Below are 23,321 nucleotides of genomic sequence, written 5' to 3'. Positions count from 1 at the left end.
ATGAAAATTATTCTTATGTCCCATAAGGATATATTTGCATGGAGATCTAGAGAGAGAAAATTTACAATTTGGGACCAAAATTCTTCAACTTGTGGGGATGATGGCCCACATCTTACAATAATCAACCACATTCCCATCTATGCTCCACTAAGATACAATTAGATTTTTCTCTCTCATTTCCAAATTTGTTGGTCTTTTGAAATTTAACAATCCCAATGATTTGAGTTCTCTTTTTTGGCATAAATGTATAGATTGGATGAGAAAAATTGAGAAGTGGATATAAGGTTGCCTTCCAATTGAATTTTCACTAAGATGAATTATATGATCTAATAAGATTTTTTTCATATTTTTTCAATGAAAGTTGTTGATTTTATTTTTTCTTAAAGAAGATTAGTATTAAGATGAAGATTAAAATTTTATTATGCTTCTTTTATATCTCCAATCAAGTGATATTACTCACCATTTTGAAGCCGAATCTTCACTACATTCGACTAAAATTGATTCATAAATTATTCAGGACATTTTCTAAAAAACATCTAGATACGAGAATGAGGTTCAGGTATTTCTTAATCCCATACGTGATCTATTGGTTAAGTCGAAAGAACAAACTCTATTACACATGCCTTAACTGTCTATGCTCAATGCCAAACCTTGTTTGAATTTTTGATGCGGAAAAAAAAAAAAAGTCAAGTCGGATCGAATGAATAAATGGATAGAGCATATAGTTTTTGAGCAATCATCAAGCTTGAAGACACTCCCCATGGGGACTTATGCTCTATGTTCTAATTTGTTTCCTCCTTAATTTCCTTTGATTTTTGGTTATTTTATTGTATTAAAAAAAAAGAAAAATCAAAGGATATTATTTACTTTTTCTTCTTAAAAAATCTTAATTAAAAGTATAGAAACCTGGAAATGAACATATAAAACTTGGTTAACCTTAACCTTTCATGTTATATTCAACAGATTAGTTCTATAAACTAGAAACTCTCTAACTTCCACAGTATATCTTTTTTTCTTCTCTATATTAATTAATTAATTAATGAGTATAATAATAATAACAATGATGAAGAAGAGTTTAAAATTGTCTTACATGGATCTTAAAAGAGTATTAAATGAACTTAATCATTTCATTTTGTTTTCTTCTTCTAGGGTAATGGACAGCAAAAGAATCTTGCAAAGATTTTTCTCACACTACAATCTATTGGAATTATTATGATCCTAAAAACAATATTAAACTGCCCAGAAAACACCAAAATAATAATAAATTCATGCATGCCTATGGATCCACACCAAGGCTGGAAAATTAAAAAAGAAAAGAAAATCAGCACAAAGAGAGAGAGAAATTAAGCCATAGAAATATAGCTAGCAGTCACATTTGTAAAAAAAAAAAATGTTTGACATGAAAAGAAGTTGAAAATATTTTTAAGTATTCAAAGCCTGCAAACTGAGATTAAGAAGATAGCAGATTTGGATTTGGCAAAAGAGAGGGGCAGATTGATTTAGCTTTGGTTTGTGTTCTTTTGTGAAGGGAACTGCAGATTCTAATGATCAGAGTGTGTGCAGTTTTTGTCTCTCCCGTGCTGCTTTATGCAGTGAGAATGAGCTTTCTTCATTTCTTTAATTCTTTGTCATTTTCTCAATGGAAATCACATACAGATTGGAACAGTTTCCCAGTTTTGAAATATCCACCCCCCACTCAATAATATATTCCAGTTGCAACCCTCCAACTCCAAACAACATATATATAATTTCACCTAACAACAAACCTATGGTTTTTCATTTAAACCCCATAACTCAACTAGTTAATACATATATTTTCAATTAAGAGTTTCAATTAATATATATATTTTCAATTAAGAGATAAGATATCCAATTTTTTTAAATATTCGTAAATATTTGGACCATATTACCTGTACTTCAACTAATCTCACAAAACAACCTGCCGGATCTTACAACATTTGAGTGTCAAGGAAATTCGTAGGTAGGTGACCACCTCTCAATCCTTTTATCAAATTCAAGCTTTTTATGTAACACTATGTCAACCTATGATGGTTAAGAGATTCAAATCCTCTAACCCTAAATGTTGTTAAGCTCGAAAAAAAAAAAAAAAACACAGCAGTATAATCAGTCCATTTTCTAATCAATGGGGCACACAAAGGCTTCATTTTGTCATAACTTTTATGATCTGTGGGAATTAACAGTAAGAGATAATGAATGCAAAGCTCTTTTAGAGCCATCAACTAAAGAATTAATTAGTTGATTGAAAGGGAATATTATTCTGAGTCCAATAGAGACCAATGTTATATCTCCTTTTTTTTTTTGGGTGTTCTTAAATTTTGAATTTAATCAACACGCCAAAGTTGGAAGAGGCTAAAAGGATAATAAGTAGAAGAAAATTAGTTGGCTCCATATTAGTACCTAGGATACCTGATTCTTGATGTGATTTAATTTTATTGGACTATATATATATATAAATTTGAGTAGAATCTAATTATTTATTAAATATAATAAAGTGAACTACATAGAAAGATATCTATAAAGAGTCCAGTTGTGTTGAAAAAAATGTAAGAGTGTGTTTGAAATATATTTTCAAGTGTTTAATTTAAAAAATAAGTCATTTTGGAAGAAACTAAAGTATTTGATAACCACTCGAAATAACTTTTCAAGTCTATTTTAAATAAATTTTTATCAAAAGTATTTAAATAAAAATGATTTTTTTTTTAATTTTTAAAAACACTATTTTTCGAAGTCAATCTAAACAGACAATGAGAAATCTAAAACTGAAAAATAGAAATGAGGCTCTGGCACAAGCTGAATCTATCAATAATTAGTGCATAAAAGATTTCACAAAAGAAACAGTCATAGCCTGATTGCATGAATCTATAGCAGACTGAAAACAGTATAATCAGAATACTAGGTAACATAATCTTGGGCTTATGAAAGTTACCTTTTCCGGTTCATAATGAGGGTAAAATGGTGTGGAGCACATATTACAGCGACAATCTGCTAGTGGTAATAAAAACTAATGAGAAGCAGATAGAGCATAAACATGCGCCTCTAAAGATTCCAAAAACTTCTCCATAGCTATAATATCAAATAATGTTGTCTAATTTAATGCCTAGATTATTATTGCCCATAATTAGGCAAGGCAACCCATATCACTCAAAAAGTGAGTCCCAAGTGACAGTTCCAAGTGGAATAACTTCTTTTCCCTTGGCTATTTTTGATGTTTATTAAGTAAAGAGAAAATGGCATACAATAACAAGTCTAGCTGTGAAACAAAAGAAGGGAAAAGGGAAAAAAAAAAAAAAAAACCATCATTACAAGTGAAAAATGAACACAAAAGGACAATCAAATGAAATCCCTTTACCCCATTCCTTTACCCCACATTCATACAGCTCATATAAATCAGAGGCTTTTTCCTTTCCCATTTTGCTTTCTGATTAAAAACAATGTATAAATGATAACCCACTTTAACAGAGAGCCTCCACATTGGACCCCATATACATGTGAAAATTTTCAATTTACAGAGAATGAGGCTTATTGTGTTGAAAATATTTGTTAATGAAGTTGTAAAAAGGAAATTCTGGAAGGCTTTAGGTTGTGTGAACCGTTTTCTTTTTTCCCTTTTAAATTTAAAACGGGAAGGAATAAGAGAAACAGAGATAAGTACACTCAACAGATTTTAATCCTATACCCCCAAAAGAGGAATTGAGTATGTCATACTCATTCACATTCATATCTTTCAATGCCTGGCATAATGCGAGGGATTTTCCATCTTTTGGCCCATGAAGATTAGGTAAATAATAATAAAAATAATAACAACGACTAATTAAAATAGTAATTATTGATTACTGATCAGAGTGTGTGTGTACGGGGGGAGGGACGATAACCACTAGAGGTTTTCTTTTGAGGATATGCTTTCATGGTCCCTATTGGTTTGTTTATAGTGCCTGAAATGGTCATGATGAGCCCAAATTCCTGCATTACATGAAATGGATAGACCTCTTATTGCCACTTCCTCGAGGCAACTACTATGATAGGCTTATTAAAAAAAACTACACGATTATACGAGGGGAGTGAAGGAATCCCAAGATTGGCATGTTACAATGGAGAGAGAAAGGCAAAGGAATGAGCATACTAGAGATTAGTTTCTAGACATACCTTCTTAGGGATTTGTATATATTCCAACAGGCCTTCGGTATCTGTAAGTTATTGGAGAGAGAATTATTCACTAGCATACCTTGAGATTCACAAAAAAAAAAAGGTGCTTCTAAACAATTTAAAATCAGAAATACATGAAAATCACAACTACGAAACGTGTTAAAAGTGAAGGGGGAGAAAAAGGAAAGCTTTTTTTTTAATAATTTTTATTCAGGGGGAAAAAAGAAAAGTTGGTCTTTGCCTTTTCCTTTTTCTTTATTTTTTTTAATTACCCCTTCATTATTAAATGTTATAAAGTTTGGAGAACAAGAACTATGCCTACAGAAAATGAAAGAAAATAAGGAATTATACAACTAAAAATGAAAAGAAAAGAAAAGGAATAACGCAGTTCATTTTCCTTTTCTTTTCAGGGAAGTATGGTTCCTCTTGCTAATAACGACTAACGAGCCCAGTAAAACATTTGTAAATTAGTCCCTCGTTAAAAATTATATACTATTATTCAGAGTTCTCACCGTTGATATCATTGCTTGGCAATAGGAAGTGGCATCTTTGGCAATATTCTGAAGGGCTCCGTCCTAAAACACGAACTCAAGGCAAGTGCGATAAAACAAGCGGAAGAAGATTTTAACTGCCAAAAGCTTGAATATCCAAAGAATTACCTTTGAATTTGTTTACCATAATTAGGCGGAACTTCATTGTACAAAGGTATTTATAGAAAACTATGAATTCCTACCAAGATTCTTCCTCAAAATTTCAACCTTTTCAGAAAGATTCTTAGCAAATGTTCCTAACAGAGGTTCAAATCCTGTAATAGTAACATCTTTCGTACTTTCACATTTATCTTTGTTCTTGCATTGCGCCAATTTGGCAACTGCATTAATTTTCTCTATAATTGAGGGAAGTAATTTGGCTGCTTCATCATACAACTCCAATCCAGATTCATGTAAACTATCTTCATGACAAGCGGGGGCAACTAATCTTGAGAAGAACTGAACTGCATTCTCAGCTGCAGCATCCAAACCAAGTAGAACTTCCCTACAACTAGTTCGTTTCTCCTCCAGTTCACTTGGAGCTGGAGAACTGCCATTATTTCCTTCTGTCAGCTTTGCTCTTTTTGACTCTTTTTCACCTGGATAGCTTTCATTTTGTGAAAAGTGCAATGACTTTGAGCTTAGCAAGGTCTCTGTCGTTCTTGTAAAATCCTGCACAATTGGCAACTCATAACATGAATATTGGTCCATTGAAGTCATTTTCAAACTAAAAGAATTAATTTCTGAGAAATGAGAATCTTGATCGGCCGAAGTCCCTTTTACTCATTCAGAGCCTTCTTTCTTTTCTTTTCTTTTTTGTTATAATAATAACAATAATAACAATAATAATTTTATTGTTAGTTAGAAAGAACCTACCAGTTCTTGCTCTGCCAAAACCTGACTTGGCATTATCTCTGATGGAGAATGATTAGTAGCTTCGTCAACGTAATTCAAAGTTGTACAACCATAGTCATAAGGCAGCATTCGAAGTCTTTTGCTGCTTCCAAGACAGTCCTTCTGCACAACATATTTGGAAGAGTATCTTCTCCTTGCTGCTGATTCATTCTTCTGCATAATAAACACCCATCAATTAAATGATATAATTCGGATTAGAAGTAATAAAAAATTCAGTTATATTATGAAACTGGTGAATATGTGCATTCCAGGTTCGTTAAAATTCCTCTTCCCATCTACTTTGTGATTAGAATTTGTCACTTATCTTTAAACAAGATAAGAAAATTAGTTGACGTTATAAGACAATTTCTTTACATCCGGAACATTTATCTGAAAATATCTTCAGCTATGAAGAACTATTAGCTGTTGCAGATATCTTAGACTAATTGAATGCTTTAGTTTGTCTGAGAAGAGAACAGAGATTTAGGAACAGAAGTCCCAACATACTTAACAATACAGCTTCCCTATTTTGGTTGAATTCCCAAACCATGACTCGATTATATTTACGGACTCAAATTTCCACTAACCTTATGTGACGTTGACAAACTGCCATAATGTAGCTTGAATAGATCACCATCTTCAGCCTTAATGCGGCACGGAATACTATCTCCAATTGCTTGCTTTTCACTTTTCACATTACTGGAAAGCAGCTCTTTCATTTCCCCAGAATGAACCTCATTCATTCTCGTGTGAAATTCACGCTTACTAGGTGAAAAATTATGAAAGATGGCAATCTTACTAGAAGTCAACTCTCCCCCAATATCTATATCATTACTAGCTTGACCAGAAGAGCATCCGTTAAAAGCTGGTAGCTTTGCTGCATCTTGTACTGCAAAGCACAATCCCCATCAGAAAAAAGATAAACAAATTTCACTGCAATGACTCGGCATAATAGTAAATAAATACAAGTGAAATTATGTATAAGAAGACTTTCTACTGTCGGATGATTGAATTTGTAACCTAGTCTGCTGTTAAAGACCGTCATGTCTAGACCATAAGAGTCAGCTTGCAAACCAAAGCAAACAAAACACAGATAAATGAGAAAAGGCATTCAAACTTGACGGTTGTGTAACGGTTCTTATCACGCAAAACATTGAACAAAAGAAGTAAGCTCAGAAGCATTTTAACAGAATGAAAAACACCATACGCCTCACTGCTATAACCATTCCTTCTGGCTGTTTTCTATTGACTGGAGGTTTTTTCCTTATAGAATACATCTACATTAAAGGAAAAATAGCATCTTATCTTCCAAAAAACAGTTGATCGAGGAAGTAAAAAATCAACTATCCCACATACCATACAAGATCAGCGTATTTTTGTTGTATTTCCAAAAACATAATTGCCTTCTAATAACATTATCCGGGAATCTCTTGCATTGGAGAAACTGATTGCCTTAGAATGCAACTCATGCTTCAAAACGATTGCTCTTGGTTTAGGGTCAGAAACTAGTCCCTCCCTATTACCCTCTATATTGCACACTAAGATAAACCAAACTATAAAAACAACCAACTCAAGTAATTAAAAGTAACAAGCCCAATGACATGTGAAAGCAACTGATCCTTAAGAAAAACCATCCAGATTTTTAAGGGTTATAGGTTATAAAGCATTTCTCCTAATGATAGAAGCTGCAAGTATCTTTTCATGCAAACATTGAAGTCATTTACGTCCAAGTGAATGAATTTTCAAGATAGTCTTACACCAATCAATATTAAGCAAAAAAGGGATGTGACCTTACGTCCATTAGTGGAAGACGCCGATTTTCTGTCCATAAAATTCTGCATTTCAGGAGAACTTGGTAGATCTAGACACACGTTATAAATGGAGAGCCAGCGGCTTTCCATGGCAGGATGGCCACTGAAGTCAGACATCACTGTAAGCATGGAGAGTAATAAACAGATTCATCCAAAGTTTATTGAACAATTACCTAAAAGTTTCTTGAGGCACATGAGAATCATTAGTATTGCTATTGTCAGAAGAGTTTCCGGATAAGCTGCTGGTGCAGGAGTTAACAGATCCAAGGATGTGGTCAGAACAAATTTGAAGTTCTGGAAGTAGAGGTGCATTTCCGTGATCATCAATAACCAAAGAACAGCAACTTTTCTGTTTATGTCACAGAAACAGAAAAATTAGACTGCATGAAGATAGGCCAGATTATATACTTATGCAGGGTAGCCAATAAACCACAAAGAGTTACTAAGTGATTTTACATCGGACATGCAATCATACAGAGATCAAGGTTGATTCTAGATGGTGAGACAACCATCCTGAATCATTGAGAGAACTTTCCTATGTGGTACACCTATGAATTGAACATGACTTAATAATGAAACTCATCTATGAAAATAGAACTCCAGTAATATGATATAATTACCTCTGAAAGGCTGTGTATCCCATGTTCAAGGACAAGTACATTATGCACAAATGTTGGATAGTATGTGCATGTCCATTGCAGGAAGTATTTATGTGAATGGAAAAAGCATTTCTAATATTAGATATTACATTAATATGCATTCCGTAGATAGACATATTTCACATCTATAAGAGATATAAATAATACTGTACGCAATGATATTAACATCTGGATACTGAAGCAAACAGGCCAGTGATTGGAAGTGACTCTGGACAGAATGACTGCAAAAAAATTTGACCACAAAAATCTAGCATTCACAAAGTGTGGACCAAAAAGACAGGGCATTCCTTAGTGAACATATTGATGGCTCTCAAGGATCTAGGATTAGGACATATTTGAGAGTAATTTTTAAATGGTTAAAATTACTTTTGCATGTACTCCAAAACATGTCTTTAATCATTCGAATTTAATTTGATGTTTATTTTATACTTCTAAAAATGGTTTTCAAGCCATCAAAATTAGTTTAAACTAAAGCATGTTTTAGAGTGATTTTGAAAATGACAAAAGTGATTTTAACATAATTCCCAAACATGCTATAAATTGAAATTTGAATAAAAATTACATATGCACACTTGTTCGTAAAAGGAATGAGAATGACATATTTATCAACTTATCCTTCACATCAAACTTTGAAAAATAAATCAAAAACAAAACACAAACAACTACATGCAACACATCCATGTTGAATATTCGTGCTTTTGCTTGCTAGATTATGCTTAACAAAAAATAGGTATAGAATCTCCACAAAAGAAGAGAGAAATCCAAAAAACCATAGGCAGAACTTTTTAACAAAAGAATTCGAGCATATTTATTCCAGCATAATAGTTACTACCGTAAGATGACCAGAGGAATGTAAGCCAACAAATGTTAAACATGGCAGAATGTTAGTCAACAAGTATTGATGTAAACCATCAAATGCTAACAAGTCCTTAGGAATTCAAGCAACAGAATATATTCGGGAAAACACAGCTCAATCTCCTGATATGTTGAACAAATATATCTCAGAAAATCCTAAATTCTTATTAAACAAAATTGTGGCTAGTACTTTATTATGTCATCCGACATTTAACTAAAGATTTTGGAACTCCACATACCTGCAAAGGTGTGGACTCATGATTTATTTGGGCATTGTCAGAGTTTGTTACTTTATATTGTGCCCATCTGGGCAGTCTTGAAATGCTAAATCTAAATGTTGCCTCCGGAGCAGCTTCTCCTTGATGAAGCACTCGAAAACCATCTTGCTTGGAATCATCACCAGAATTGGTTGCATGTTGCTTTGCTTCATCTCCATCCTCTTCGTAAATCATGATTCTACTAAAAGGTATAGGCTGAGTCATGCTTCCTGGAGACAATGGACCAGAACCTTCATTCATTTTCTGATGCATACTTGAAGATAAAAATGCAGGAAGTCTCCATACAAAAATGCAACCATCTCCCCCTATCTGTGTGCATAACCAGAGTAAGAAAAATAAGAAAACATTTCAACACTAAAATATTTAAATGATTTTATTGTAATCTCAATTAGTATGTCTAAGAGAGTTTAACTTGCATACAATGGTGAAAGTTCATACTATAAACCGCTCAAATATGATAGAAGTTCCAATTTCACGATGCATATGGTTGTTCTAAATTGACTATCCATCTTTCCAAGGACAAATTTGAGACTTTCAAGAAGAAGTTGGACGAACCAACTGGAGTTCTGTCTATGTAGCTTCTTATCTGCAGTTGAACCTTTTTTCAGATCCAAGACTAGAAAATAGGTAGAAACCTCTAAATAAATGTTATAATATCCAGTTAAAAGAATTTAGGATAACTAATCTAACAAAGAAAATGAGCGATCAAAAAAGTTTTTGTTTAATACTGAGACCTCAATGTGGTCACATGGTTCTAAGTACGAAGGAAAAATATACCATTGTTAATTGAAAATTTAAGGTTCTTGATTTACAGAGATATCAAAATAAAATCTCTTTGGCCACCCTTCCCTATTCAACATGCTCTACATCCCCTCCTCAACTTCCGTTTACAAAGAAGGAAACTGATTCACGAATATTTGTGATCTTGGCAACATATTTCTAATGCTTCACAGTATTGACTGTAATTCTGAAATTTCAGCAGTATCTACTTGGAGTGGGGGGGAAATTTTCTTATTCACGCACTCAATCATCACTATGATGTAAATCAGTCTGTACGTTGGTGTCTTATGGTTTTTAGTTTCTGTTTTAACATTGCCTTGTTTTTCTATGTTTTTATCTTGGTTAAAGGTTAAGTTACTGTTTAGTATAGTTACGGTTAGTAAAGGAACAAAGGCTGGGTTTGTAGCCTTTAAAATAGGGGTTAGTCCCTAGGATGTAAGAGGTATCTCCAAAGATTAATACGGAGAACTCTCCATGAATTGTCTCATGAAAATTAGTTTGTGATGAAAAATAGAAGAGAAAAGAGAAAAAATGGCACACACAGATTTACGTGGAGAACCCTAGAACAGGAAGAAAAACCACAATATAGAATTTTATTATTAGAACTGATATACACTGGATACACAGAGGCTACACATATAAATAGGAAAGTAGGAAACCATAGAGTATAGTAAAAAGACACAAATGCCCTAGGGTTAAATCCTACTTTCAACACAAATTGGGGCGTAGATATCAGTGAGGTCCAACTTGCTAATATAGGAGTCAAAGGTCTGTCTGGGAAGTCCTTTTGTAAGAACATCTGCTATTTATTGACTGGAAGGAATATAGGGAACACAGATGTTGCCACTGTCAAGTCTCTCCTTGATGAAATGTCTATTAATTTCCACATACTTTGTTCTGTCATGCTACACCGGGTTGTTTGCAATGCTTATCACAACTTTATTATCACAATAGAGTTTCATTAGACGATCACTATCTTGATCGAGATCAGTTAGAACCTTTTTCAACCAAATTTCTTCACATATCCCTAGACTTATGGCCCTGTATTATGCCTCGACACTGCTTCTGGCAGTAACACCTTATTTCTTACTCCTCTAAGTAACAAGGTTACTCCACACGAAGGTACAATACCCAGATGTCGACTTTCTATCTNCTATCTGGGATGGTATTGGACGATGTCCCAGTATCCAACTCCGTACAACGTCAAACTTAGAATTCAGCCCCGCAAGGAAATCATAGACTCGGTCGGTTTCCTCAGACTCATAATGCTGTCTCTTATACACATCTAGATGTGTATAAGAGACAGCCTTTTTTCTTACTCCTCTAAGTAACAAGGTTACTCCACACGAAGGTACAATACCCAGATGTCGACTTTCTATCTACCACAGAACCTGCCCAATCAGCGTCCGTGTATGCCTCAATGCACCGTTTGTCAGACTTCCTGAACATCAACCCTTTACCTGGAGAAGTTTTCAAATATCTCAAGATGCATTCCACCGCTCTCATATGTTCTTTATAAAGAGCTTGCATAAACTGACTGATCACACTGACAACATAAGATATGTCTGGTCTGGTATGAGAAAGATAGATCAATTTCCCAACAAGCCACTGATATCTCTCCTTGTTGACCGGAGCACTATTATTCAAGTTACTGAGTTTAGCATTAGCTTTAACAAGAGTATCAACTGGTTTATAGCTCGTCATACCTGTCTCCTTAAGTAAATCCAAAGCATATTTTCGTTGAGAAACTGAAATTCCTTCTTTCGACCGAGCCACTTCCATTTCGAGAAAGTACCTCAACTTTTCAATGTCCTTAATTTCAAATTCCTCAACCATTTTCCTCTTTAACCTGGTAATTTTTGAAGCATCATCACCTAATATGACAATGTCATCCACATACACAATTAGAACTGCAATTTTCCCTGATACTGATTTCTTCGTAAAAGGGTGTGATCTGAATGTCCCTGACTGTACCATTGTGATTTTACAAAGGTAGTGAATCCGCCAAACCAGGCTCTTAGAGACGTTTCAACCCATACAAGGACTTCCTCAGTTTACATACTCGGTGATTAAACTGTTTCTCGAACCCTAGAGGAGGACTCACGTAGACTTTTTCTAATTCTCCATTAAGAAAGACATTTTTCACATCAAACTAGTGGAGAGGCCGGTCTTTGTTAACTGCAATTGAGAGAAGAACACAGACAGTATTTAACTTCACTACCAAGGAGAAAGTCTCGGAGTAATCTATTCCGAAGGTCTGAGCAAAACCTCTGGCAACCAATTTTGCCTTGTACCTGTCAATCGATCCATTGGGCTTGTATTTAACGGTGAACACCCATTTCCACTCAACCGCCTTGTGTCACCTTGGAAGAGTAACCCGGTCCCAAGTGTTATTTTTCTCAATCGCCCCCATTTCCTCCATAACTGCAGCTCTCCATTCAGGAATCTCCTTCGCTGCATGTATACTGCTTGGCATCGTTATTGTGTCCAGGCTCTTAGTAAGGGCCTTGAACCCAGAAGATAAGTAACTCTGCAGTGAATACTTTGTGCAAGATCTCGTACCTTTTCTCAAGGCAATAGGAAGATCAAGAGAGACATCATGACTTTTCTTCTCCTCTAATTCTCCACTGCATTCAGCCTTCTGCTCATGAGTCTTATCTTCTAAGAGATCTCTTCCACCTTCAACAATGTTATCTGCTGGAGTAGATTTTTAACAACTATCATCACTTGCATCAACGTCTTCGTCGTATACAACGTCCTTGGTACAACTGTCGGTACTTTCACCATTTTCTCTGTCTTTACTTACATCATCTTCAACACAAGCATCATTTTCAACACAAATGTTACTATAATTAGGGGTAGGAATACTAGTATCTGGAATTGATGTCGGTTCTGACTCATGGACTGGAGTCAGAGAAGTGATAGGCGACACTATTTCCTTTTGAAGATTCTTCCTATTGTACGTGATCCATGAGACTTGTTCAGTAGGAAGAATGGGTTCTTTGACACTTATGACAGGTTCAGGAAGGATGCTTCTGCTCCCAGTTTCAGGTAATACTGACGAACTTGGACCCCAATTAGTCTCTTCACTAGTACTCTCCCCCTGAAGATGACTAATGGGAAAGAAGGATTGATCTTCTAGGAAGGTCACATCCATTGAGACAATATTTTCGTGAGGAAGGATGGTAACATTTGTACCCACGGAGGATACCCCACAAAGACGCATTTCTGAGCACGAAGGGTAAACTTGGTACGATTGGGACCATGGGTATATACAAACACAACATACCCAAAAACCCAAAGTGGAACATTAGAGATAAGGCGATTATCGGGATAGGACTCCTTGAAATATTCTGGGGGGTTTGAAATTTTAAGACCCGGGAAGACATTTGGTTTATCAAATGAACTCCTGTCAAAACAACATCTCTCCATAAATAGGGCGGAGGTGAGGTTGACAACATAGGGGAGCGAGCAACCTCGATAAGGTGACGGTTTTTCTGTTCAGCTACCCCATTTTGTTAGGGAGTATATGCACACGAGCTCTGATGGGCAATCCACTTAAAGACTAAAAATTCTCGGAAAGAATTATTAAAAAACTCCCGACCATTATCACTTCAAAGGATAACTGAATAATCGACCCGTTTGCCAAGCAGAGTCTCCCGAAATCTTCCCTCTTTGCCTTCAATTACATCGGAAAACGACTTGTAAACCTTATTTTGGCCATCCCCCCTCATTGGTTGTCCGCGGATTCCATTATCAAGAAGTGTATCCACGGCTTCTTGTACCAATTTCTCCTGACACATTTTCTCCCCTCCGGGCGTAGATCTACTTGTTGTTAATAGATCAATAAGAGTATTGTTCCGATAGCGATTTTTGTGTTAAACTGGGTTTCTACAGTAGTGTACAACTGTTGGAAAACCGTCGAGACTTCAAACTTATCGGTGAGAAGGAAAACCCAAGTTAGTCTAATGTGGTCATCAATGAAGGTTACAAACCAGCGTTTGCCAGTGGTGGTAGTAACAAGTGATGGACCCCAAACATCGCTATGGAAGAGGGTGAATGGCTTGGAAAGCTTATAAGGTTGAGAGCTCAGCGAGACATGAGGTTGTTTAGCCCGAATACACACACACAAGTCAAGTTAGAGAAATTAACATAGTGAAACAGATGGGAAAATAAATATTTCATATAATGAAAACTAGGATGTCCGAGACGATAATGCCATAACATTTAATCACTTTCAGAAGTAGAAAACATGATGAAAATAAACTAGTCCTATCACATATCCTAGAAGAAGCATCTTCAGTAAGGAAATAGAGCCCCCCATCATGTTGGGTAGTGCCAATCGCCGTCCTCGAGTTCAGATCCTGAAAAACAACAGCATCAGGTGAGAAAGTAACTCGACATTTCAAATCTCTTATAATCTTGCTAACAGATAATAGGTTATAAGAAATTTTAGGAACATGCAGCACATCTTGTAGAGTTAAACCCTTAAAGAGGGAAAGACGGCCTTTCCCAGTCACAGGAGCAAAAGATCCATCAACAATTCTAATTCTCTCATTTCCAGCACTTGGACAGTAAGAAATAAACTGGTCGGAGGAGCCAGTTAAGTGATCTGTAGCCCCTGAATCTAGAATCCACGGCTTGCTACTAGTTATACTAATAAGGCCAAAGAGGATTGAATTGTACCTGACTAGGCAATCACGCTCACACCCATTGTACTAGAGTTGTTTTGGCTAGTCTCCTAATTCTGAGGTTGATGACCTCCATTTGTTGATTCACTTGCCAGTGCTCGTCCAAAACCTGACTAACGCCATTTACCATTAGGTGGACAACCATGCAGCTCCAGCACTAGTCTTTGGTGCATCAGGGCTTCTTGCAGTGTTCACGCCCGGGGGGGGGGGGCTTGCTGTTCTGTTTGTCATTGACAAGACTTGACGTCTTAAAAGAAGCAGAATCAGTTGGCAAAATCAACGTATTATTCATAGCACTGGACTTGTCTTCCTCGAGGCGGATTTCAGAGCAAACTTCTATCTGGGATGGTATTGGACGATGTCCCAGTATCCAACTCCGTACAACGTCAAACTTAGAATTCAGCCCCGCAAGGAAATCATAGACTCGGTCGATTTCCTCAGACTCGTAATGTAAGACTTCCCCATAAGAACAGTTCCAAACCATCTCGCGACATAAGTCCATCTCTTGCCAAAGAAGAGACAACTTGTTGAAGTAAGCTGTAACATCCATCGTTCCCTGCCTGTATTCGTGAACTTGTTTGCGTAAAGTATAGAGCCGGGAAGTATTCTGTTGTTTGGAGTACAGCTTTTGAATAGCCTCCCAAATATCTCACACAGTGGCAGCATACAGTAGGGGTTTTCCGATCTGAGGTTCCATACTACCTACTAAAATAGACCGAAGTAAAGAATCCTCTCCCTTCCATATACGTTCTTGAGGGTCACCAGTCTCGGTTTCGGTATTTCACCCATTAGGTATCCGAATCTATGACGACCCTCGAGGGCTATTTTAATGGATTGAGACCATGAAAAGTAATTATGACCATTGAATTTCTCCCCTACAATAAAGCCTGCAGAATTTCCCATTGCCCCAAAAAATAAATTTGTTGTAGGTAAAGCAAGGAAAGAGCTTACCGAATTTCTCGAGTAAATTGGTAGATTTAAAGGGAGGTCCGACTGGATATTTGAGGTCGTTCCAAGCGCTTCTCCGAGAACAGCTATCTGTTGCTGAACATACTTGTTCTACTGTTTAATCTGAAGTTGGAGTTGAGTAAATTGGTCTTGGACTGTACCGCCTTGACCTCGAGGGTAGTGTGATGACAACTCCCCAACCTAAAATCTGCTACCCACAAGAGCTTTTTGACTGAGTCAGCCACCCGAGCTCGGCTGAAACGGGGGCATGGTACGGTTGGGATCAGTGGAAACCGGTCGGGATTGGGCATCCGGGATCGAAGTGTTGCGGTTGGAATCGGCTAGGTTATGGCCAAGGTGATCCACGTGCGCGCGGCTGAAACTGGTCTAGGGGGCTCCGACAGGTTGAGTGCCGGACGGTTTGGCTGGGAGTCGTCGACCGGCTGAGGAATGCTCGTGGATGGCTCGGCGCGACGCTGGAAGCCACTAACTGCCTGGCTCTCGTTCGTCTGAGTCACGCGCTAGGGTTCGTCCGATAGCCATCCCAATCGTCCGATCGTCGAGGGTTGCTGTGCACATCTGGTAGGGTTCGTCCGGTAGGCTGGTTGCCGCGTGGATCTGTCTGGCGGTTGTCCCAATCAACTGGCTGGTCTCCAGGTTGGACTGCTCCAATTGGCTGATGAAGATGGGGTAGGACTGTTTGAAAATACCGCTTTATAGTGTTTTGTACAACAATGGTTATGTCGGTGGTTGTGGTGCCAGATTGCACTTGTGATTCTCCTGTTTGGTTTTCCTCAATGGTGGCCAGGGTTTTGTCTCCATTGTCTGATACCATGATGAAAAATAGAAGAGAAAAGAGAAAAGGCACACAGGATTTATGTGGAAAACCCTGGAACTGGGAGAAAAAACTACAATATAGAATTTTATTATTAGAACTGATACACTGGATACACAGAGGCTACACATATAAATAGGGAAGTAGGAAACCCTAGAGTACAGTAAAAAGACACAAATTCCCCTAGGGTTACCCATTCAACAATTTGCACTACATTATCAGGTAACTCCAATATCATCTTTGGAAATATTGGCAATAATGTTCATTCGTCCCTTCCTATGGTTAAAATCACAAATAAAATGAGAACTTAAAAGGATTAAACAGAAAAGTAGTCAGAGTCAAGTGTTGAACTAAAAGCATGTAAAACAGGCTTTCTAGAAGAAGTTGCACAAGACCAAAAAGATCGAACGTACAGAAATAATGCGTTTACAGTCTGGTGTGAAAATAACGCCAGTAATAACTTCACCGTGCCCCATTGCCTGTACAACCATTTCCCCAGTAATGAAATCGTGCATGCATATAGACTTGTTCGAATAGGAACAAACAAGGTAACTGCAACTTGGATCCATTGCAACCTGTACACAATTTTAAGTTCAGCACAACACGTTAAAATCGTTTAAATCTCAGTTTGATTTTTACACTTTTTAGTTTGTTTTATTTTGATTCTTAAAATTGCAAATGGTTTATTTTAGTTTTAAACTTTCAAGTTTGTTCTATTTTTAGTCCACGGATTTTCAAATCTATTTTATTCCATGAACTTTTAAAGATAACTATATTAATTATTGTTAGGTTACTTTTCTATCTAAACTATAGTTTCCCTAATCCTTGTTCATAACGAAAATCTGACAAACATAATTGAACTCACTTTTATTGGTTCTCCAAAATCTTTCTCGAGCCTGAAAGATCTTATTAGCTTCCCAGAAGCAACATCAAATGTATTGATCTTCTTGTCCTACACGTTGGATAACTAACGGAGTCAATCTAGTCCCCATAAATGGTATTTATTGACTATGAGAAATCCTTGCTGCACATTATCTGATCAACGGATAATCTCAACAACTACCACTGCAATGTAATTAACATGCATACCTGCCCAACTGTAACAACAACGTCCTTTTTAGGATCTATAGCCATATCATAGACAGTACCCTGAGATGCCATTTGGTGATGACTGCGGGAAATCATATGACCACTATCTGTTGTCGTGAAATCACGGAAAATCAAAGACCTGCATGTAAGAGTCAGTTATGGATGGTTGGTGAATGCAGTTCAGTTTTGTGCTTTCATTGGCTCTTGAATCAAGTCAATTATTTATCTTATATTACGGAGAGGGCATAAGAAAAAATCTCTGAAAGAATGAAACATAAAACACTACATAATAGAGATTAGAGAATAGTGATTATAACAGTAGATGAGGGCTCTCAAATTTCATCCGTATTCTATGAAGTAATTTCTTTATTTTAATACAAGTATCGATTTGGTACTATCAAGTATCAAAAATGTCAACAGCAGGCCCAGGATGTTCAGTAAACAAATAGTTAAGTAACTAGCAGCAAGTTATAACAATAAGCTTCCTATATTAAATAAGTATTGTGTGCACAAAGTAAAGCTTTTACAATTACACCTGTCAGCACTGCAGCTTATAATTTTGTGTCCATTGCAACTGATCTTTACTGAAGTTACAGCTGCTGAGTGATCAACAATAGTATCAGTGAGATCAAAATTCCTGACATGAAAAAAAAGTAGCATTAAGAATACAGATCGAAAACTAGGAATATCAATAAAAGAAATTGTACCTTTCAACATTGTAAAGATGGATAATTCGATCTCGACTTGCTGAAGCAAGGTAGTAATAACTTTGTATAACTTCTTTAGATATAGCATCATTTCTACTCAACAAGCTAAAGCTTAATGATAGGACCTCTGCATCATGAGCACCCTACAAGAATGAAACATATTTCTTATTTAATTGATTAATTCATAAAGGACATGGACGCCTGCCACCCAAGTAGTCAATGTTGGGGGTTTTCTACGAACTTCGTTCACTAAAGAAATCAATAAATTACGGTTCCAATGGCTTGCCTGAAGACATGTATAATCAGAAGTTAGCAGGTTAAATATGTGAATGTTTCCATCACAGTCACCAGCAGCAAGGTATTTTCCATCTGAACTTGCTGCCAGAGAACGAAAGCCTTGAGTGCTACAACCAGCCTCCACAGTTTCTCGTTCAAATATTCCAGCACTTTCTGTTACCAATAACCCAATAAAAACAATTTAAAAAAATGTGACAACCTTGACTTAGTATTTAGAAAATTCACAAAATAAAACATTGCGTCGAAATTTAACGCTTAATAATCTTTAAATCTTCTTTTATATATGTGTTAACAACTTATGGAGGGTTAAAATAGATTCTACCAAAGCGTGTAGTGCTTTGATTGTCTATTGCATCTTCTGAATCCGGTTCCAAAGCTAGATCCCACAACCTTATAGTACCATCTGCCGAGCATGTTGCAAAAGACATTCCTCCTGAACAACCTCTAGCAACACAAGCAAGAGACGGATCGTGCATGTTCTCACAACAAAGAACCTTGATATCCCATATGCAAGCAGAATGCGAAACTAGCACACAAGACCTGGTAGCCTGAGAAAATGTACAAAAAAAAAAAAAAACGAACGAACTTAAAAAACTCCGACACTACTCTGGAACCCTATAATAAAATTGATGCTACAATTAGTAAGTTAAAAGTTGTCGACCTTAATTCAAGTCTCAATGTAATAATTAATAAGCACCTGCTTTGGATCATGGATGTCCCATATGTTAAGATAGTGATCTCCATAAACAACCACTGCAAAGCAGAATCATCCGTATTCAAACAAGGGGAATTCGATTACACTGAGTTCATTACTTAAATGCTCACCAAGCTTTTCTGAGGTTGAAAAATAACATGCAACTGCATCAGGAAGGGCAGGTAAGTTTTGTGTAACATTTCCGTCATCTTTAATGGGATAAACAATATTGCTTGCCCCGACGAATTGCTTGGATCTTGAATAGACTAAACTTCCACCATACTGAAGATTCTCAGCGTCAAAAAGTTGTACTATTCCGTTGCTGCATGCACAAGCAATTAACTTGCTAGATGCAGATACAGCGAAACTTTTATCGACCTGAAGGATATCATGCTTCAAAAAAGTTAGGAAGCAAATCAGATGTGAGTTCAAACATGCATCCAAAAGATATTTTTTCCTTCAGATGTCAACCTCAAGAAACTTGTATTCATATCACATACATTCTGATTCATGGATGCTACTGCAACTATTATGCAGGTGTCAATTTAACACCCCATTTTATTACCGCGGTATATAGCCAGTAGGTTTATATAAAAACGGCAGGCTACTCTACTTCGTGGGACCAAAAGTGCAGATTATTGGGGGATCATTGATCCTCCACAACTGAGCACATTAGCCTCTGATGGTAAGTTCCGTCTTTTAATTTTGAAAGAATTGTAACCCTTCACAAGTAATCCTTCCAATTCTGAAGATAAATAGGAAGCTGAAATCTTTAAGATAAGATGCAGAAGCCCCACGTACCTTTAAATTGACGGACTTTGTTACTGAAAATCCAGAGTTCACCAGGCAAAGGACACCTATTGATAAAAAAAAGGGAACGAGAATAAAACTAGGCTCAAAAACTTCAATCGAAGAATATACGTGCCATGCGGAGAAAAACTAACCTGTTTCAGTCAATGCATACATCGGAAAAACTTCACCTGAGCTACCGTCCGCCAAAAAGCCAGAGGTAATTGAAACAAATGAGCTTCCTTGATGCGGACCAAGATTAACAGGCTTTCCATGCAAAGACAGTGAACTTGTCCCTAAATTAAAGTGGGTCTTAGGAGATGTAATTGTCCAGAATTTCAAGTGCTTCTTCCCAGCGGTTAAAATGGATTTTGAATCTGATGAGAAGGAAATAGATGAGATGGCCGAACAAGATGAACTTGCTTTGAGCTTTGTTAACAACGCTGTAGTCCGCCAGTCCCAAACATATATGTATCCCCCAACAGACACTAGATATTTCCCTGACAAGAATAGCGAATTATTTAAGATGGAAAAAGGAAAAGTGAACAAGTAGCAACAGAGCCGAAAAGCAAAGTAATGTAAAACTACCATCAGGTGAAAAAGCAAGACAAGCAACACCATACGGATGACCTTTCAGTTCTGATACAAAGGCCATGCCAGCTAAATCCCACACAAAGACTGCAGGTTGAGGCCCTGACTGCAAAACCAAGATAGAATATGGAGTAAGAAAAATATAATAGAAGCGATTCGTTTGAACTTTCACCATTGCAAACTGCAGGACAGAAAAAGCCCATGTCTCAGCTTTTGATTATTTTTATAAATATATATGAATAGTTTTGAAGGCGTCATCCTCGTAGACAAATTTCTTAATCTAAACTTCCTGAGAAATGAGAATGTGAACTTCCATCATAATGCAGTCAATGAAATTTGAAGGTTGTTTGGTGCTGGTGCTGACTACTTAAGCACCAAATATAAAATAAGTTGGTGACAGGGACACCAAATCCCCAGGATGCACATAAATCATATCAAACAAAATCATATGCACCCAGATTTTTAAAGCAGGTAAAATCATTTGGCTAAACAGAACCAATCTATCGAATAAATCTACTATGGTATTTATATGTACAATACCTAATATCTCACATCAACATTATCTCAATAATCATGTCCAGTTCAGTTCGTAAAACTGCGAAAACAAATAAACAATGTGGAAAAAGAATTCACCTCTCCAGCAGCCACGAAGCGGCCATCCAGGGACATTTCCACACAGCTCAGAGGTTTGCACAACCGATGAGGCACCACGAGATGCGATTGAGTACCAGAATCAACATTGTGCACAACCACAACGCATCCGGCCACGTAGACACAGTTTGCAGAATTGACGTTGGAAGCCAATCCATTGTTGTTCTTTGTAGTGGTACCGATAATTTCCTCCAATACAAGCTACCAGAAGCATAAAACAGAAGAGGAGAATGACAATTATGAAGCATGAAAGTGGAGGATTGGAAGTAATGGCCTTAAAACAGAAAATTGAAATGAGAAACAGTGAGGAAGAGATTGATACCTTTGAAGATGAATCGGTTCTCTTGAGTTTGCGATTCGGTTTCATATCAAAAGAAGAGAAGAGTCGCTGATCGGCTTCGAGAATGGCATGGAGGTTTTTGCTCAGATGGAAAATTGTGCAAACAGTCGGGACTGGAATGGAATTGGAATGGATGAACGACGGCGGGAAATTTGCAAAATTAAAAAGAATAATAATAGTAATAAAGTTTCAAAATAAAATTAGGAAATATGTGGACAAGTGGGTCCCGCTTTATTTTCCGTTTCATCATTTCCATGGTTTTCTTAACTGGGTGTTAAGAGAGAGGGAAGGGAGAGAATTAAATCCTATTTTATCTTCTATTTCATTTTAGTCTCCAATCTTCCCAAATATCTATTTTGATCTTTTAACTTTAATTTATCATGTATTTGACTTACCGTCAGTAAAAGCAGAGATTTTGGCATTAAAGTAATATCCAAAAATCTTAAATTTCTATGTAATATTGATGTCACACATTTAAACTACATATGGCATAGGTGTTTAGTCATCTAAATTTTAAGTCGTCATAATTATATTAACATATTAACGACATATTGACCACATCAACCAGAATAGAGATTTTTTAAAAGTTTACGAAGTAAAATGAACGTTTTGAAAGTTTAGTGATTAAAATAGAACAAAACTATAGTCAAATGCTTGAATTTTTCGGAAAACAATAGTTTATTTGATATTTGTCAACAATCTTTTGTTACGATAGCTAATCATATTTTTTATATTAATAACACATTAAGTGGGTTCGTGAACTTCACTCCTTGTTTGGACCAAAGAGTTTGTGGATCCCATTTGGTGATTAATTTTTTTTTTAAAAAAATAATAATAAATAAATAAATAAAACTGCTAAATCATTTCACTTCAAGAAAAATTGATCAAAAGCTCGAATCAACATTATCTTAAAGGTCGAGCAACTATTTCTCATCCGAATATGAGGAACAACATCAGAGAAATTTTGTGGAAAACAACAATACATAGACGAATGAATTCATCGAGTGGATAACAATAAAAAGCGAGCAAGTCAAAAACAACTGAAGAATACCACTCTACGTGAAACTCTTGTAGACTTGTAACACAAAATAAAGAGGATTTTGTGAAACTGTTCCTAGAATATTACTTTGAGATCTTAACATATTCCTTATTCAATTTGTAGATTACAGAAGAAATCATTTTTTCAACAAATCAAGCGACAACCCAGAAGTGAAAATGCAAATAGATCAACATTTTGGCATCAACAAAGTCCAAGATGCTCTTAAACAAATGCAACTGTTCAAAGCACTTGGGGCAAACGCAGTACAAATCTAGGTTAGTCCCAACAAAGGCATCTCTAAACAAGGTTCTAGTATCGTGTCAAACCTAAGGCATTTTTTTCTATAAAGTTTTAACAAAATGACCATAGTAATTATTTCAAAGTGTAAGGACCCAAAAATGATGAAAGATTTTCGACTTGTTAGCTAAATGTAATGATAGTTATGTGATTCTTGCTAAAGTTTTGGCAGATTAAAATGTATCTTGATGACATTATCTCTAATAATTAACGGTTGCTTCCTGCAATAAATGTTGATTAGTCCAATAAAGTTAGAAGTTTATTGAAAGCTTTCGTCAACCTTTTAGACCTGAAGGGATAATTTGTGACGTTAAGGAGACCAGAATTTTCAATCATCCACGTTTCTGCAATTCAAACAAGAACAAAATATGAAGTACAGGGC

The 23,321-nt window shown here is 36.4% G+C and overlaps 1 protein-coding gene across 2 annotated transcripts; it reads right to left on the bottom strand.

Annotated features, from left to right (window-relative positions):
• Positions 1–4,819: 4,819 nt before the first annotated feature.
• Positions 4,820–23,271, bottom strand: LOC120074744 (mitogen-activated protein kinase-binding protein 1). Of its 2 annotated transcripts, XM_039027969.1 has the most exons (21): positions 23,220–23,271; positions 21,586–21,716; positions 21,246–21,464; positions 20,610–20,718; positions 20,177–20,521; positions 20,034–20,089; positions 19,364–19,610; positions 19,236–19,291; positions 18,861–19,086; positions 18,528–18,691; positions 18,242–18,384; positions 18,070–18,171; positions 17,535–17,673; positions 17,311–17,397; positions 16,859–17,020; positions 9,153–9,500; positions 7,573–7,748; positions 7,384–7,502; positions 6,176–6,477; positions 5,571–5,762; positions 4,820–5,366 (listed from the first exon to the last, which is right to left on the bottom strand). In XM_039027969.1, exons 2-21 carry the CDS (start codon positions 21,628–21,630, stop codon positions 4,884–4,886), a joined length of 3,720 nt encoding a protein of 1,239 aa, XP_038883897.1. In that variant the 5' UTR covers positions 21,631–21,716; positions 23,220–23,271; the 3' UTR covers positions 4,820–4,883. The 2 variants fall into 2 exon arrangements, with proteins under 2 accessions (XP_038883897.1, XP_038883898.1); XM_039027970.1 differs by lacking the exon at positions 23,220–23,271 and having other exon boundaries at positions 7,384–7,481; positions 21,586–21,864.
• Positions 23,272–23,321: the final 50 nt, after the last annotated feature.

The sequence above is a fragment of the Benincasa hispida genome, chromosome 3 (genome assembly GCF_009727055.1).
Source record: "Benincasa hispida cultivar B227 chromosome 3, ASM972705v1, whole genome shotgun sequence".
Taxonomy (NCBI): domain Eukaryota; kingdom Viridiplantae; phylum Streptophyta; class Magnoliopsida; order Cucurbitales; family Cucurbitaceae; genus Benincasa; species Benincasa hispida.
Note: the sequence above shows the minus strand (reverse complement) of the source record. Positions and strands in the feature narration are given on the sequence as shown.